The following is a 16,315-nucleotide window of genomic DNA, read 5'->3' on the forward strand; positions in this document are numbered from 1 at the left end:
CAAACAGCATACATTCACCTGCCTAAGGTATCACCGTTTAGTACCTCGTTAGCTTGGTGACTTTGAACGGGGACAGCCCCACATCCATCAATGAGGGATCAATGAAATCACACTTACCAGGAGTAACAGCGACGTTGCTGATTGAGGAGTCTTCACCTTGCTTATTGATAGCTGTGCAGGTGTAGCTTCCGGCGTGGGATGGCTTCGCTTTCCTTATCACAAGTTCAGACACCTTCCTGTAAACACAGTAAAACACACTTTCACTTTGCTGCAGAGCAAATGCGAAGAAAATAAAAAAGCTAATGTGCAGCTGTCGGGTTTAAATAGATGTCCTCGCACCAAGATGCCCGGGAGGAGAGGTGCCTGGAACTCCCAGTGGTAGGGAATTGAACGAATGATACTAGAGTGAAGACATGAATGAGGATTCTGAATATACAGCTTAATGCTGCCCCTGAACTAAAGAGGAACGGAGGCCCTTGCAATAAATGGCAGTCGATGTCCAGGCCACAGGGAGGTGAACGTGGTCCTCTGCAGCAGAGACTGACACCAGGCTCTTGCAGCAGAGGTGAAAGTAATGCCAATGCAGCAGAGGTGAAGGCAAGTCCAATGCAGCAGAGGTGAAGGCAAGTCCAATGCAGCAGAGGGGCACCTGCAGCAGAGGTGAACTCCGACAGAGGGAACTGATATTTTAGGTTTAGGTTTAAGATTGGCACGTGCACCAGGGTACAGTGCTTTGCATGCTATCTAATCAGATCTGTTGGAGTCATAGGAATTACAAGCCTATGCCGACCAAGATCCGCATCTAAGATAGTCCCATTTGTCTGTATATCCCCATATCCTTCCAAACTTTTCCTATCTATGAACTTGTCCAGGTTGTTCTAAAAGTTGTTGTAGAACCTGCCTTAACTACCTCCTCTGGCATCTCATTCCATATACTCACCACCCTCTGTGTGAAGCAGTTGCCCCTCGGGTTCCTATTAAATCTTTCTCCTCTCACCTTAAACCTAGGTCCCTTGGTTCTTGATTCTGCCACACAGATAAAAGAACATGATTTTATACACCTCTATAAAATCACCCCTCGGTCTCCTGTGCTTAAATCAATAAAGTCCTAGCTTGTCAAACCTCCCCCTATAACTCTGCCCCTCAAATCCTGTCAGCATCCTCATTTATCTTATTTGGAGTCTTTCCAGCTTAACAATATCTTTCCTATAGCAAGGTGACCAAAATGCAGTCACCAGTGCCATATACAACTGTAACATTGCATTCAACCTTCTATACTCCATACCCTGACTAATGAAGGGCAATTTACCAAAGGCCTTCTTGACCACCCCATCAACCCGTGACATCACTTTCAGGGACCTGTACTCCTAGATCCCTCTGCTCTTCACTGCTCTCCAGGGCACTGCCATTGACTGCGAAGGTCCTTGATTTCATAAAATGCAACACCTGACACAGTGGTATGAATATTGATTTCTCTACTTCAAGTAATTCCTGCATTCCCTCTCTCTCCATCCATCCCCCACCCAAGTCACACCAGCTTCTGGTTCTCACCCAGCAAACTGCTGACAATGGCCCGTTTCTTTTATCATCGTCACTTTGTGAATCTTTCAATCATTGTTCTCTATCGCTCTACATCATCGTCAATATCTCTCGTTTCCCTTTCCTGTGACTTTCAGTCTGAAAAAGGGCCTCGACCCAAAACATCACCCATTCCTTCTCTCCAGAGCTGCTGCATGTCCCGATGAGTTACTCCAGCATTTTGTGTCTGTCTTCAGAGTAAACCAACATCTGCAGTTCCTTGTTACACACCTCACACTTATCTGCATTAAACTCTATTTGCCATTCCTCAGCCCACTTGCCCAGTTGACACCATCCTGCTGTAATTTTTGATAACCATATTCTCTCTCTATGAGATCATTCACTTTAGTGTCATCTGCAAACTTACTAATCATGACTTGAGCATTCTCATCCAGTAATACTATATATCTACAATGGACTATATAATAATATAATTCCTCAACACAATCAAGTCAAACTCAAGTACATTGGTGAAGCAAATGGGCAGATACAAAGTGGCAGAACCTAGTTCTTAGAATTGTAGCACATCAATTCCATTGACAAAGTCCAATGTTTCCAATGGGGTAGAGGTGATTTGGACATTACCCTAGCTTATGGAAAAAAAAAAAATCACACTGCACTTTGAACAATGCTGAAGTTAAGCTCATGTGCTCCAGAGTGAAGAAATCCACCAGTAAGGAAAAGTTTAATTACTCCAGGCCCTGTTCTTTAACAGCCGTTGTCATGAAGTGAAAAGTTGCTACATATGTATAATAAGGATTTTCTTCAGCACTGAGGTTGAAGAATCTTGTTGGCATGGAGCGAGTTCCATATCTAAGCAAACAGTAGTTGCTTAATGATGACACAATGTGCCAAGGGCAGGGAATGCTCTGTTCCACAGTCCTGACATTCTTCATTCCTTTTCTCTTTCCAAAACTGGCAAAGAGGTTAATGTTTTTGTTGAAATTAACGTAATGTTTTTATTTAAAAAAAAATCTTGAACAGCCCAGAGCGCAGAACCTTCTTGCTGCCCAGACAAAAATCTATCCCTCAACATAAATTATATTTTGGCCGTTATCACATTAATGTGTGTTAGGATTTGTTTGCAGGTTGAGTGTTCACTTTCTGCACAATAGAAGTGAGAATACCTCAAACCTACTGTGCATAAATCTCTTTGGGAAACACTTTGAAAAACTTTGATTAAAGCTCTTATTTTTAGCATGCAGAAATATTACCCTTTTGAAATCATCTATGGATGCCAATTCTATTTACCTCACTGTTTGATTGAATCATGGTTCACATATTAAGAATCAACCGCATGATTAGACAAAGTTTAATCCTTGGTCAGTGTTGAGCCGTGACAGAGTGTGTGGCTAATTCGAGATTATCATTCTTAACACTTTGTTCAGAGTCATTCCCTCAGGACTGAGCATGACTTGCTTATCCTCTGGTTTTGTGGATTCTGATGTGGCCAATGCAGCCAATGCGGAAACTGCTGACACTTCCATAGGAAGGGCAAGAGGTGGGTGGGTAGGTGATTTGTCAGATGGTGCCTTAAGTTGAGTTAAAACACCAAATTATATAAAGGAAAATTGGAACAATATAAAAAGATCATTGACCTTCGATTTGTTCATTGACAGCATCGTGTAGAATAATTCAGCTTCGCATCTCATCAAGTTTAGCAATGCCTAATACTGTAGCTACTGCCCCCAGATGCCCCCTGCAGTGATGATGTCAGCATTCACTGCTCAAACAAGCAATTCCAAAATCAATAGCCAGAAAAATTCTTCTTTAAAGAATGCACACTAATATTAATGACTTTTTATAAAGATAGTCAATATTCCTGTAATTCAACTTAAGGAAACAAAATAGCCAATCAGTGTTGCTAGTCTTCTTTGCAAATTAATATCCTTTCAGCTTCGTCATAAACCACTTAAAAGCTGCAAGGATAATAGCACTACAACAATACATTATCCAAGAAAGTTTGCTCTGATGACCACCCATGAATTAGCCCTCATTCAGCCAAAGACATTGGCATAACCTTGGGGTTCGCAACGTTAAATGAACCTCTGAATGATCTGTACTTTTGTTCATCTACACATACTCGTCCGTCATGTTCGTAAAAACACGACCCATCCCTCTACACCCTTGGTTATTTTCCTGATTTTAGACTTTAGAGATGCGGCACGGAAACAGGCCTTTTGGCCGAACGAGTCCGCGTTGACTAGAGATCACCCCGTACATTAACACTATCTGACATACTATGGACAATTTACAATTTTACCAAAGCCAATTAACCTACAAACCTGTAGGTCTTTAGAGTGTAGGAGGAAAGCGGAACAGCCAAAGAGCATCCACATGGTCACAGGGAGGACATACAAACTGCATACAGACAGCACCCGTAGTCAGGATCCAACCTGGATCTCTGGCGTGTACGGCGGCAACTCCAACGCTGCGCCACTATGCCACCCATTCTTTAAACCTTTTCACCACCTCAACACTACACGAACTGACAGATTATGCAACCCCATCTCATCATTGACAGCCAACCTACAACCCAAGTCCAGGAATTCCTTCTTCAAATCTCTCTGCCTCCCTGGCTTCATATATGATATCCCTTAAAATGTCCCCCTGACCAATCATTTCCATAGGATTGCTAAAAGGAGTGATTTGCAATAGAATCGGTTTGCCAGGTGATAAAGATATAATTGAGGTTAAGAACTGTTGGCCACTCATCAGTATTAACCCAGTATTAATCCTTCCATTGCCAACTGGAAGCCAAGCAACTCCAATGTCCCTTGTAGTTGAATCCCAGTCTCTTCATACCCACAGGGGGGGGGGGGTGTACGCAGTATGTACACTCTCCCCGTGACCAGTGTGGGTTTTCTTCGGGAGCTCCATTTTTGCACCCACGTTCCAGAGGCATACTGGTTTGTAGGCTAATTGGCTTGGTAAAATTGTAAATTGTCCCTACTGTGTGCAGGATAACATTAGTGTGCGGGTTCACTGGTCGGTGCAGACACGGTGGGCCGAAGGGAGTGTTTCTGAGCTGTATCTCTAACCTAAACTGGACTCAGTCAAGATGAAACTAACTGCCTTCTTTCTACTGATATGCAGAGTGGTGGTACAAAGTTCACATTACCAGATTTGTAACACAAAGGCTCAAGTTCAAATCCGCATGTGGAATTTAATGTCATTTAGTGATCTCAAATTAAAAATAAACTAATCTAAAGTAATTACAACCCACAAAACTACTGGGGGGGAAAAAAAGCACTTAATGTTCTTGTACCATTCTTATTTGGTCTGGCCTTACAGCGCCAGAGAGCAGAGTTTGATCCTGACAACGGGCGCTGTCTGTACAGAGTTTGTATGTTCCCCCTGTGACCTTTCTCCGGGTGCTCCAGTTTGCCCCCACACTCCAAAGACGTACAGGTTTGTAGGCTCATTGGCTTTGGTAAAATTGTTAATTGTCCCTAGTGTGTGTGGGATAGTGTTAGTGTGTCGGGGCCTCTGGTCGGCGCGTACTTGGTGGGCCAAAGAATGTGGGACAGGCAGTCCCTCACTTAGTCAACAATAAAGCCTGCAAAACACATCCAGAGTTTTATTTTCCACTTAAATGGGTTGTTTTAATGATCATGAAGAAAGTACATGGAGCAAGTTATTCTTTGGTTCAGAGGAAAAGCAATGCTCTGGGGAAGGTTGATAAACGTTGCATTTATGCATCTAGCCCCAGCAGCAGCATGTGAACCTGGGAGTACAATAAGGCTGGATTTTAAATCGCCACTGTTGAAATAAAATTAATAGAAAGGACTAAGATGATGGATGAGCATGGATCACTCTATTTAAAATTGCTCTAAAGTCTATCCAAGCATCTTGTTGACTGCCCGAGTAGCCTATACGCGAAACTTTGGCCGATTGCATTCCTGTGAAATACCTTTGTATTTGTCACTGTCATCTGGGTGCTAGAAAAATATAGGTAGTTATTGTTCTCATTGTTGGGTTCTTGGTCATGGTGTTATACAGTGGATATTTGCAACTAGAGCGGGTTTTTTTTGTAAAATTATTATTAATTCAGAAGAGCATGCTATTATTCAAAGTAACCATTCAAAGCTTTAAGAGCCTTAATCAATCCCAAATTTGTAAAAATAAACTGCAGTTCCTCGTTTCTAAATTTTGTCTGCTCCACTGCAAAATATCTTCAAGGTATGACTACTTTAAAGAAGTTCTCCTCTGGCAGGAGTTCTGTGAGACTATTGCTCACTGCTTCCTGAACGCTTTGTCCTACCCCTCTTCTCTCTCAACTTCCCCATTACAATCAGTCTGAAGAAGGGTCCCAACCCGAAACGTCACCTATCCATGTTCTTCAGAGATGCTGCCTGACCTGATGAGTTACTCCAGCACTTTGTGTCTCTATTTCGGTTAGGGTTACTGAGGCAGATTGGTTTTCCAACAATCCACTAGTTTCATTGTTACTGTTTCCAGAACTACCTTTCTAGCTTTGGCTTTAATGCTTTTTAAAAAAATTTAATTTAAGTTGCTCAGCTATTACAATGGGGCTAAAACTCATATCCCTAGATCAGTGAGTGGTTAATGTCACATGATACTACTCCAGTAACTATTATACCGTGTGGCATTTCTAGCAAGCATGTTCACGGAGTTCAGTTTGTCACTGTGACATGTATACTGTTATCTTGCAGGTTATTACTTTGGATCATAATCTCCACACCTCTGCATCAACGGGAGATAAAGAGTAGCACGGAGAATTTAGATTCTGAGAAGAGTGTTCAAAGTAACCAGTCAAAAAAAGCCAAGTCTGTCGAAATGCCTTGTATACTGACAGGAATCCCTGGAACATTACAAATTCATACCTTTTCTTTTTTTTAATCCTGATTTCTTTGGACTTTTTATTGACAATCAGCTCTTTCCCATCCTTGTACCATTTGAAGGTGAGCTGAGAATATCCTGAAATTGCTTCACATCTCAATTGGAGCTTCTTCCCCTCGTTCACCACCACATCACTCTTCAGTGGCTTTATCTTTGGAGCTGAAGCTGCAGAAGAAAAGAAGATTACCACTTAGCCAGCAGTCTCAAAAAGATTAAAACAATTAAATCACAGCTAACATGAAACAAGGGTCTCAATTTTCACAGACATGATATTCGACTGATTGAAGACTTACACAACCAATGGTTAAGGCTGCCTACCTCATGGATATTCCCTCTAGCTGTGTCTTTTCACTTGACATCAATAGACAAACCAGATTATAGGAAGCAAAAAACCAAACTGCTGGAGGAACTCTGTGGGCCAGGCAGTATCTGTGGAGGTAGAGGGATGTTGATTTCTGGGTTGAGACTCAGCATCACTTCCTCCAGCAGTTAGAATTTTGCTCCAGATTACCCAGATTTGGGGCAGCACGGTGGCACAGCGGTAGAGCTGCTGCCTTACAGCAACCGAGGCCCCGGTTTGGTCCTGGCTACGGGTGCTATCTGTACAGAGTTTGTATGTTTTCCCCGTGACCTGCGTGGGTTTTCTCCGGGCACAGGTTTGTAGGTTAATTGGCTTCAGTAAGATTGTAAATTATCCCTAGTGTGTGTAGGACAATGTTAGTTTGCATGGACCGCTGGTCTGCACCGACTCAGTGGGCCAAAGGGCCTGTTTCCATGCTGTATCTCTAAACTAAATTCCAGTATCTGAATTTCCTGTTGTTTGAAGAAAGTTTATTCATATCCATTGATTAGGGAATCTCAGCATCAACCATGCGGGTTTCAATTTGCCCTGGAACCCAGGGTTTGAATGCACCCAGTGAATTGCCTGCATGTTTTATACCCCATCTTATCTTCCTTTACACCGATTTCATCAGAGGTCTAATTTGTCGACACGCATTTTCGCTCCTGTTCAAAACAACTTCACTCTCACTAAAGTCCAAATGTCAAGACAGGCGTGGAATGCATGTATAGAATATGAAAAGATCAAAGGAACGGAGAGACGAGGGTTTGCATTGCTTTTAAGATGCTTCAAGATAACACATTTATAGAGACACATTGGTGGCGGTTCCTTTTATCGGCACTTCATGTGACATTATGCAAGGCAGGAACTGTCAAACACCTGGATTCTCATTAATGACGACACAATTGGAAAAACTACATTGCTCCATAATATGCTGGGATCCAGCCCTGGACTCACCATCAAGTCTGGAGACAATCAGTGGTTGCAAAACAAAGGCACTTTCTATCTAGCTCCTTAGTTTTATGCCAACCATAAATAGCACAGCTAGCTGGCTCTGCTCCTCTTAATGGGGTGACCACCCCTATTTAGACAAGCTTTCATTTATTAGCTTTAGGTTTATAACTGTCACATGTACTGAAGTACAGTGATAAGATTTATTTTTGCATGCTATCCAATCTAATGAGATAATACTATACATAAATACAACCAGATCAAATGCAAGTACAATGGATGGAGAAAAAGGGAAATATACGGAGTTCAGAAAATACGGTGCTAGATTTACAGGCAGACAGTAATGCACAATGGTGCAGCGGTAGAGTTGCAGCATTGCAACTGCAATTAACCTGGATTCATTGACCCGGTTCGATCCTGACTGCGAGTGCTGTCTGTACCTTCTCCCTGTGAGCTGTGGGGTTTTCCCCGGGTGATCCCGTTTCCTCCCACATTCCATAGACATACAGTTTTGTAGGTTAATTGGCTTCGGTAAATTGTAAATTGGCCCTAGCATGTAGTAGGATGGTATTGGTGTACAGGGTGGTGGCTGGTCAGTTTGTGTTCTATTTGCCCTTTGCATCCTATGCATTTTTGACATAGATCTTTTTAAATTTGAACATTAATAATGAATAAAAGACAATGTGAATAGACACAATGTTTTTGGAGCACCGCCATGAAAAGACCAAAATAAAAGCATTTTGGAAGAAGATTGCAGCAAATCACATTTGTCTGAGATTCTATGAAGTCAATGTTTAGAAGCTTCCAAGAGGCAAAGCACAACTTCCATTAATTATTTTGGTTATAAAGACACCTGGAAGCCAATTATATGCATCATCCTCATAATTGTCACAGCTGCCACGAGCTCCTGGAACATCTGTGCAATAATATCCTGAACACTCCTCATTACTTCATTAATGAGTGGGTCAAACAAACGGCACTGAAGGATACAGCTCATTTAAATGCAATTCTTCCAAAAATGTTCAAATAACACATTTTCAGATTTTTTCTTTAAAAAGATTAGACATCTTGGAATGTGTTCAAAATGGCTCGAGTCCAGCAGTACCATCAGGGTGAATTAAATCAGAGGATACAGAAAGTGCTTTGTGAACATCAAGACATAATCCCAAATGCTCTTTCTGGTTTTCTCTCCAAGGCATTAGAGTCTATTTCAATTTGAGTGTCCATTTTAGTTATATCTCCCTTCCCTCTGATGGTTCCATCTCCAAAGCATCATCTAGCCCAATAACCATCTGCAATCTTGGCATTCCTTCAGTCCTTGCTTCCTAATAATACCCACTTTTAATTGCATTAGTATTGGCAGCCATGTATTTATTGCCAAGCCAAGCCACCAAACTCTGGAATTCTCTCAAAAAAAAACATTCCACCTATTCCCTATTTTGACACATTTTAAAATCTACTTCCTTGACCCAACTTTGTCCACCACCACTGATAAATTAAATGGTATCAAATTCTAAGATAATATTCCTTTGAAGTGCCTTGGGTACTTTTAAGTTCTTAAACTTTATAAATATACGTGTCCATACGTATTTTTGGGAAAGCAAAAGATTTTGCTTTGCTCCTCTGCCTAATCATTCCAAATAGGGATATCTACCTAGTTTCTACTTCTTAAAATGTTCTGATACCAGTCCTCTTATTGACTCTCTCCCTCGGCTTTTCCATCTTTCTTGTACTTGTGCATTATTTTGTCCAGAACATTGAACCAATTCCCTTCTTTTTCCATTTTTTGCTGAGGCAGTCTTCAAGAAATATTCCACAACCCAAATTAAACACATATTTCTGGAAAACACTCCAGTACAGTAGAGACTGTTGTATTCTCAGACATGCAATCCTTTGAATGAAATATTGAAATGTGACTAATCCTACCTATATTCCTTTCTCTGGCTGCACAATTCATACCTCTAATATCCTTATCTCGCACCTTTCGGCTTTTCATCATTGGCCTTTGTCCAACCGTCTGCCTATCAAAAACAAACGTCACCTGTATACACCTATCACTCACCATGTTTTGCTTCAACCCTCCTCTCTTCCAGCTTTCTAACCCCACCCCGCACCACACTCAATCTAAAGAAGGGTCCCAAACCGAAATGTCACCATTCCGTTTTCCAGAGGTGCTGCCTTATCTGCTAAATTACTCCAGTACTTTGTATCTTAGTTTGTAAACCAGCATCAGCAGTTCCTTGCATCTATTATGACAGTGTTTGTATTTTTTTCCCCTGGAGCAGGAATAGTCTGACTTTGGGATAGACAGTCAGAACTTTTTTTCCCCAGGGTGGAATTGTCAAGGACTTGATGGACATAGCTTTCAGGTGAAGATGTGCCTGTGCGTGTATGCATACACACACACATATTGTCCACTATCTTCTATACCTTCAAACATATTGCATTATGGAACCAGTAGATGATAGACTATGATGGATAATCTTGGTTGCGAGTTGGGATGAAGGCAATATGCATGATTCTGGACGTATATATATCTCCTATCTTCACAGCACCGATCAATCCATTTGGTCCAATGCTATCAACAATATTATCCCTGACCTATCTATCTCACCCCACCTTCTCAGCTGCTGAAGATGCATCAGATGTGCAAAGTTAACATGAGAGCAGGAACCCTTTTGAAATCAGGGGTTACATCAGCATGCAAACTGTACCACAAAATTAACAAAGATTATTCAGACAGCCGTGCTTGGACAAAGGGTCATATAAGAAATTACAGTCATTTGTTAGTTGCCAAGTGCCACATTAACATTCACTTTCTACGCGTTAGAATTATAAATGGAAATTAAAAGATGATTGAAATAATTGCACCATGCATAATGAAGCACATTTTCACTCATTGTGGAGTTCAGAATCCTTGGTGTAAACGTGAGGTTGCCATCAAGGTAATGTAGGGCAGTGGGCAGTGGAAGTACATCAACTCTGACATCCAGTCTGCAGAGATTTAAGTTCCAGCTCTAGGGGGTTTAGTTTAGTTTTGTTTACTGTCATGTGTACAGAGGTACAGTGAAAAGCTTTTTGTTGTGCACTATCCAGTCAGCAGAAAGACTATACAGGATTAACATCAATCCACCCACAGTGTACAGATACAGGATTAAGGGAATAACGTTTAGTGTGAGATAATCAATCTTTGCAGTAAATGAAGCCTCTTTCATTAGCGATTGAAGATGAAAAAAAAGTAAACTATTGTACGAATAGTTCTGCTATAATGTGTTTCCACGTGCGAATTGGATGGGACATTGTCACTAAATTAAGGAACACTGTATTGCATGGGCTGAATTGGTTATAATGCGATTTCTATAGGGAACTAGAGAACCACTTAAAAGTTATTTTGGAAATTGACAGGCAGAGAAAGAGAAAAAAAAATCAGTGTTGGAAGAAAAACCTCTTTCCTTGTAACCTCCTCAGAGTAATCAGACACCATTGTTTCTTAAGAACACAGTCTGTCAGTTTCACTGCATGCGGCCATTGAAATTGACAGGTGATCGCTTCTATTGACACTTGTGCAATGATGCTCCATTAAATAATGGACCATACAGCCTGGTAGTATTAGCTTCCAGTAACTCATCGCTATTAAAACACTTTTATTTTTGAAAATCCTGTAGGAAAAGTAATATCTGGCCCTAAAACTCCCTTTTCCCATTGCCACAATTGGTTTTATATCGTGATTTATTATGTGAGGTTCCTTTGGAGCACAACGTTTTTGCGCTATTGCAGAACTGCCTGCATTAAAGTACCATGTATTACAGATTCAAGGCAACACTCTCAGCTCAGAGTTAGATCATGAGCTTAAAGATTGTGCCAAGACTTGAAAATCCAGGACAGGATTTCAAAGGAGCACTAGAGGAATGATGCATAGGTGGAAGCAATGTAATGTTAATGCAATGTTAGGTGATCCCATCCATCTGCTCTGGTGGAGGTTAAGTGGTCCACTATTTAGTTGAAGTAACTTCTGCAAGCCCTTTAATCTGCTGTAGCATCGAATACAATTGTGGCCGGCTCTGTGCCTTGAGCTCAAAGTTCCATATGGAGCAGCTTAAAAAACTCTGGTCAACATCATCTTTTGAGACCAGTAAAAGTCTTGCCACCTAACCATCTTGCTTTGGTGGGATCGTATGGTGCATTCATTGGCTGCCAGCTCTCCCTACAGCAACCACTGCACCACGGAAGTAATTAACGGGTTGTGGAGTGACCCGAGGGTACAAGAAGTGCAAATTATTTCACTGTAAAGTCAATGCATACACACAGCTCCTTACATTAAGGGAATTTCACTGAAAATAGTGGGCAAAAAGATGGAAAACTTAGCAAGCATCCCAGAGAAATGCCATACTCAGTGGCATTAGTGTACCTTGCAACTCATTGGCGCTTAAGTCCCAATACTGTCAAGTACATACACAATATCAAAGTGGACGCATAACCACCAAGCCATTAAACTAAATAGTACAATAATAATCACACCTGTTTCAGTGTGAGGAAGGATCCCGACCAAAAATGTTGCCTGTCCATTCCCTTCCACAGACGTTACCTGACCCGCCGAGTTCCTCCATCACTTTGTTTTTTGCTCAAGATTGCAAAATCTGCAATGTCTTGTATCTCTCTCTGTCAACAATATGTATTTCCCAGGATAGGAAAATGGGAGGCCATGATGGCAAAGATGCTGAGAGTTTGATCAGAAACCCATCAGGTATTTTGTCCATTGTTAATAAGCATTGTTAAGGGGTAAAGTGCATTTACACAACTGAGTAAAACACCCTTGAAAGGGTTTCTGCTCCTCAACAAGGACATCTCTTTGATAAGGTCAAGAAAACAAACACTAAAAAATATATAATTGATCTTTCAACAGCCAGATAGTGAGTTACTCAGGCTTTTGTAACACGGTGATAAAGACTCAGGATTTGTGTCTAAAACCCTGCACTATTACACCATGAACGCAATTACATGTTGCCTCACACCACACCCTCCTCGACAGCTGGGGAATTTATCTACGTGATTAAATGCATTTAGAATGAAAAGCTGGTATCAATGAATGTGATAGTGAAACTAGCCATCAGGTTGTAAAAGTATTCTGTTCAGAAGTGCCCCAGAGAAAGAAATTGTGCCAACATCACTTAGTGTGCCGCACTTGTGGCTCCAGGGTCATAACAATGGGGTTTGAAAACTGTAACATCCAAGTTCAAGAACAGCTTCTTCCCTACAGCCAAAAGGCGGACCAACACCTTTGACCACATGTCCATTGGGCAGTGGTCAGCACGGAATGTCCTGCAGGCACTGCAGGGAAAGGACTCGATGGATCCGGTGGCGTGTTTCCCAGAGCAGGCTGCCCAGCTTGTCTGGCAAAATGCCTCATCGCCAGAACTCACCAACAAGCACCAAGACCTGGCTTGGCTGGCGGTGAGGGGAGCCCTCCCAGTCAGATCCTTCCTGCACCGTCGGAACCTCACTGCCAGCGCCCGCTGCCCTCGGGACGGCTGCTATGGAGAGGAGCCGGTTGCCCACCTCTTTGCAGAGTGTGGATTTGCAAAAAGTATGCAAGGGTCCCTGGAACGCTTTATCCCGAACAGCTCCGTCACAGAGGACTCTGTGATTTAGGGACTGTTCCCAGGGACACATTCAGAGACTGACATCGAGTGCTGCTGGAAGGTCATCAACGTGGTGAAAGATGTTCTTTGGTCTTCCCTGAGCGTTGTTCACCACTCAGCGGAGCGAGATGTCCGTCAGGGAATGTTGCCGACTGGCCCGCTGCAGACTGCAGGAGTACGTGCTGAGGGACGCACTGAAGCTCGGTGCAGCCAACACCAAGGCTCTGTGGGGGAGGACCACAGTCTAGGGTCCTTCCGCTGCGGGACATGGGGGGCACAGTATGGTGGAGACACCTCTCAAAATAAGGGAAGGTATCCCACGCCAGGGGGCCACAGGAGTGGTACGGGTGGGGAACAGATTTGAGAAATGTATAGACTGTATTGAACAATTTGTATAGCCTCAGAAAATGTCGGATGAATTCTTTCGCACGGTTCATGTATTGTATATATTTATTATTTGAATAAAGTCTATTTTGAAATTAAAAAAAAAATTTAAACACTACAACCTCCAAATAAGCTAGAACTACATAGACGTGTTGTCTCTTTACACTATTATTGTTTGTTTGTTTTATGTGTACATGTTTATAAAATATATACACACACATACATATATATCTATATCTATATGTGTATATGTACATACATATATGTGTATGTATGTCATGTGTGTGTGAGTGTATATTATATATGTATATAGTTTTTCATTTAATATATTATTTACAGAGTACTATGTTTACATATACTGGTGTGTTGCTGCAAGTAAGCATTTCATTGTTCTGTTTGGGACATATGACAATAAAACACTCTTGACTCATTCTTAATCTGATTGACACAATTGTCAGTTCATGGGCAATTTAGGATGGACAATTTACACTGGTTCTGCCGGTGACATCCACATTCTGTGAGTGGATGAATAATCCACTTTGGTCATAAAAGAGCAATTGCCCAGTTGTCAATATTATTAGTGCAGTGCTTGCTGATGCTGGATGGCATGAGAGCAGGGTATTTGCAAACTGAAGACAATTGAAATTGTCTTCATTTTGCCTCTCAATAAACCAACTGCCGGTCATCTCCAGACCTTCCTCTCAGGGCCAAGAGAAACAGTGGACATTCAGACACGTGGCCGGATACCATTTTGAACCACAGATAAGCCTCTCAGTGTAACAGGGATGAATGACCGGTTTTGCCAAGGTAAATAATTTGGGGAACTATTTGCAATTGTGTGCAGCGGGCCACGTTTTCCGCCCATTCATTCTCCATGAGGAAGTCTGCTGACCTTGTCTACGAGACTCAGACAAGTGCTTGGCTCTCGGCTATGGACCGGGGTCATTGATTATAGCTGCAAACTGTCACCAAACAAAAATATAAAGGAAAGTCGACAGAGATTAACACTCAGTGAGGCACTTCTGCTTATAATCAAACTGTGTTTTGACCCCTTCAGTACATCGTTTCCAAGACAAGGTAAACTGGGAATGATTTGTGTGCAGCCACGGCTGTCAGTTGGTGCAAAGTGGCTGCAAGCAAACGTGCAGATATGCTACCTTATACTTCAAGAGACACGTCATCTCTTTCATTTATTGGTAGTCGATTGTGAAAGCCAGACGTTAAAAAAAAAGCTGCAGTACAATGCTGTGCATGTATTTAGTTTAGTTTGAATTAGTTCAGAGATGCAACATGGAAACAGCCCAGACCATCACACAAACCAACCTCCCTTCCATTAAAGGTACACAAAAATGCTGGAGAAACTCAGCGGGTGCAGCAGCATCTATGGAGCGAAGGAAATAGGCGACGTTTCAGGCCGAAACCTTCTTCAGACTAATGGGGGGTGGGGGGGGGAGAAGGAAGGAAAAAGGGAGGATGAGGAGCCTGAGGGCGGGGGGATGGGAGGAGACAGCTCGAGGGTTAAGGAAGGGGAGGAGACAGCAAAGGCTAGCAAAATTGGGAGAATTCAACGTTCATGCCATCCGGACGCAAGCAACCCAGGCGGAATATGAGGTGCTGTTCCTCCAATTTCCGGTGTTGCTCACTCTGGCAATGGAGGAGACCCAGGACAGAGAGGTCGGATTGGGAATGGGAGGGGGAGTTGAAGTGCTGAGCCACCGGGAGTTCAGGTAGGTTATTGCGGACTGAGCGGAGGTGTTCGGCGAAACGATCGCCCAACCTCCGCTTAGTCTCGCCGATGTAAATCAGCTGACATCTAGAGCAGCGGATGCAGTAGATGAGGTTGGAGGAGATACAGGTGAACCTTTGTCGCACCTGGAACGACTGCTTGGGTCCTTGAATGGAGTCGAGGGGGGAGGTGAAGGGACAGGTGTTGCATTTCTTGCGGTTGCAACGGAAAGTGCCCGGGGCGGGGGTGGTACGGGAGGGAAGGGAAGAATTGACAAGGGAGTTGCGGAGGGAGCGGTCTTTGCAGAAGGCAGACATGGGGGGAGATGGGGAGATGTGGCGAGTGGTGGGGTCACGTTGGAGGTGGCGGAAATGGCGGAGGATTATGTGTTGTATTTGCCGGCTGGTGGGGTGAAAGGAGAGGACTAGGGGGACTCTGCCCTTGTTGCGAGTGCGGGGATGAGGAGAGAGAGCAGTGTTGCGGGGTATGGATGAGACCCTGGTGTGAGCCTCATCTATGGTGGCGGAGGGGAATCCCCGTTCCCTGAAGAACGAGGACATTTCCGATGCCCTGGTGTGGAACATCTCATCCTGGGAACAGATGCGGCGTAGGCGGAGGAATTGGGAGTAGGGGATGGAGTCTTTACAGGGGGCAGGGTGGGAAGACGTGTAGTCCAGATAGCCATGTGAGTCAGTTGGTTTGTAGTGTATGTCGGTCAGTATGTCGCTCCCTTCCATTAACTCCATCTACACCTCACGCTACCTCGACAAAGGCATCAGCATAATCAAGGATGAGTTTCAACACGGTCACTCCCTCATCCCCCCCCCTCTCCAA

General features: G+C 42.9%; 1 protein-coding gene across 1 annotated transcript in view; it reads right to left on the reverse strand.

Moving 5' to 3' along the window:
* nrg1 (neuregulin 1) overlaps positions 1 to 16,315 on the reverse strand; it is a 210,896-nt gene that overhangs the window by 170,019 nt on the left and 24,562 nt on the right. Inside the window, exons 2-3 of the mRNA XM_033022003.1 lie at positions 6,426 to 6,606; positions 118 to 236 (exon numbers count right to left, since the gene is read on the reverse strand). Of these exons, the coding sequence (XP_032877894.1) occupies positions 118 to 236; positions 6,426 to 6,606 (300 nt within the window). The remainder of the gene's footprint in view (positions 1 to 117; positions 237 to 6,425; positions 6,607 to 16,315) is intronic.

The sequence above is a fragment of the Amblyraja radiata genome, chromosome 1 (assembly GCF_010909765.2).
Source record: "Amblyraja radiata isolate CabotCenter1 chromosome 1, sAmbRad1.1.pri, whole genome shotgun sequence".
Taxonomy (NCBI): Eukaryota; Metazoa; Chordata; class Chondrichthyes; order Rajiformes; family Rajidae; genus Amblyraja; species Amblyraja radiata.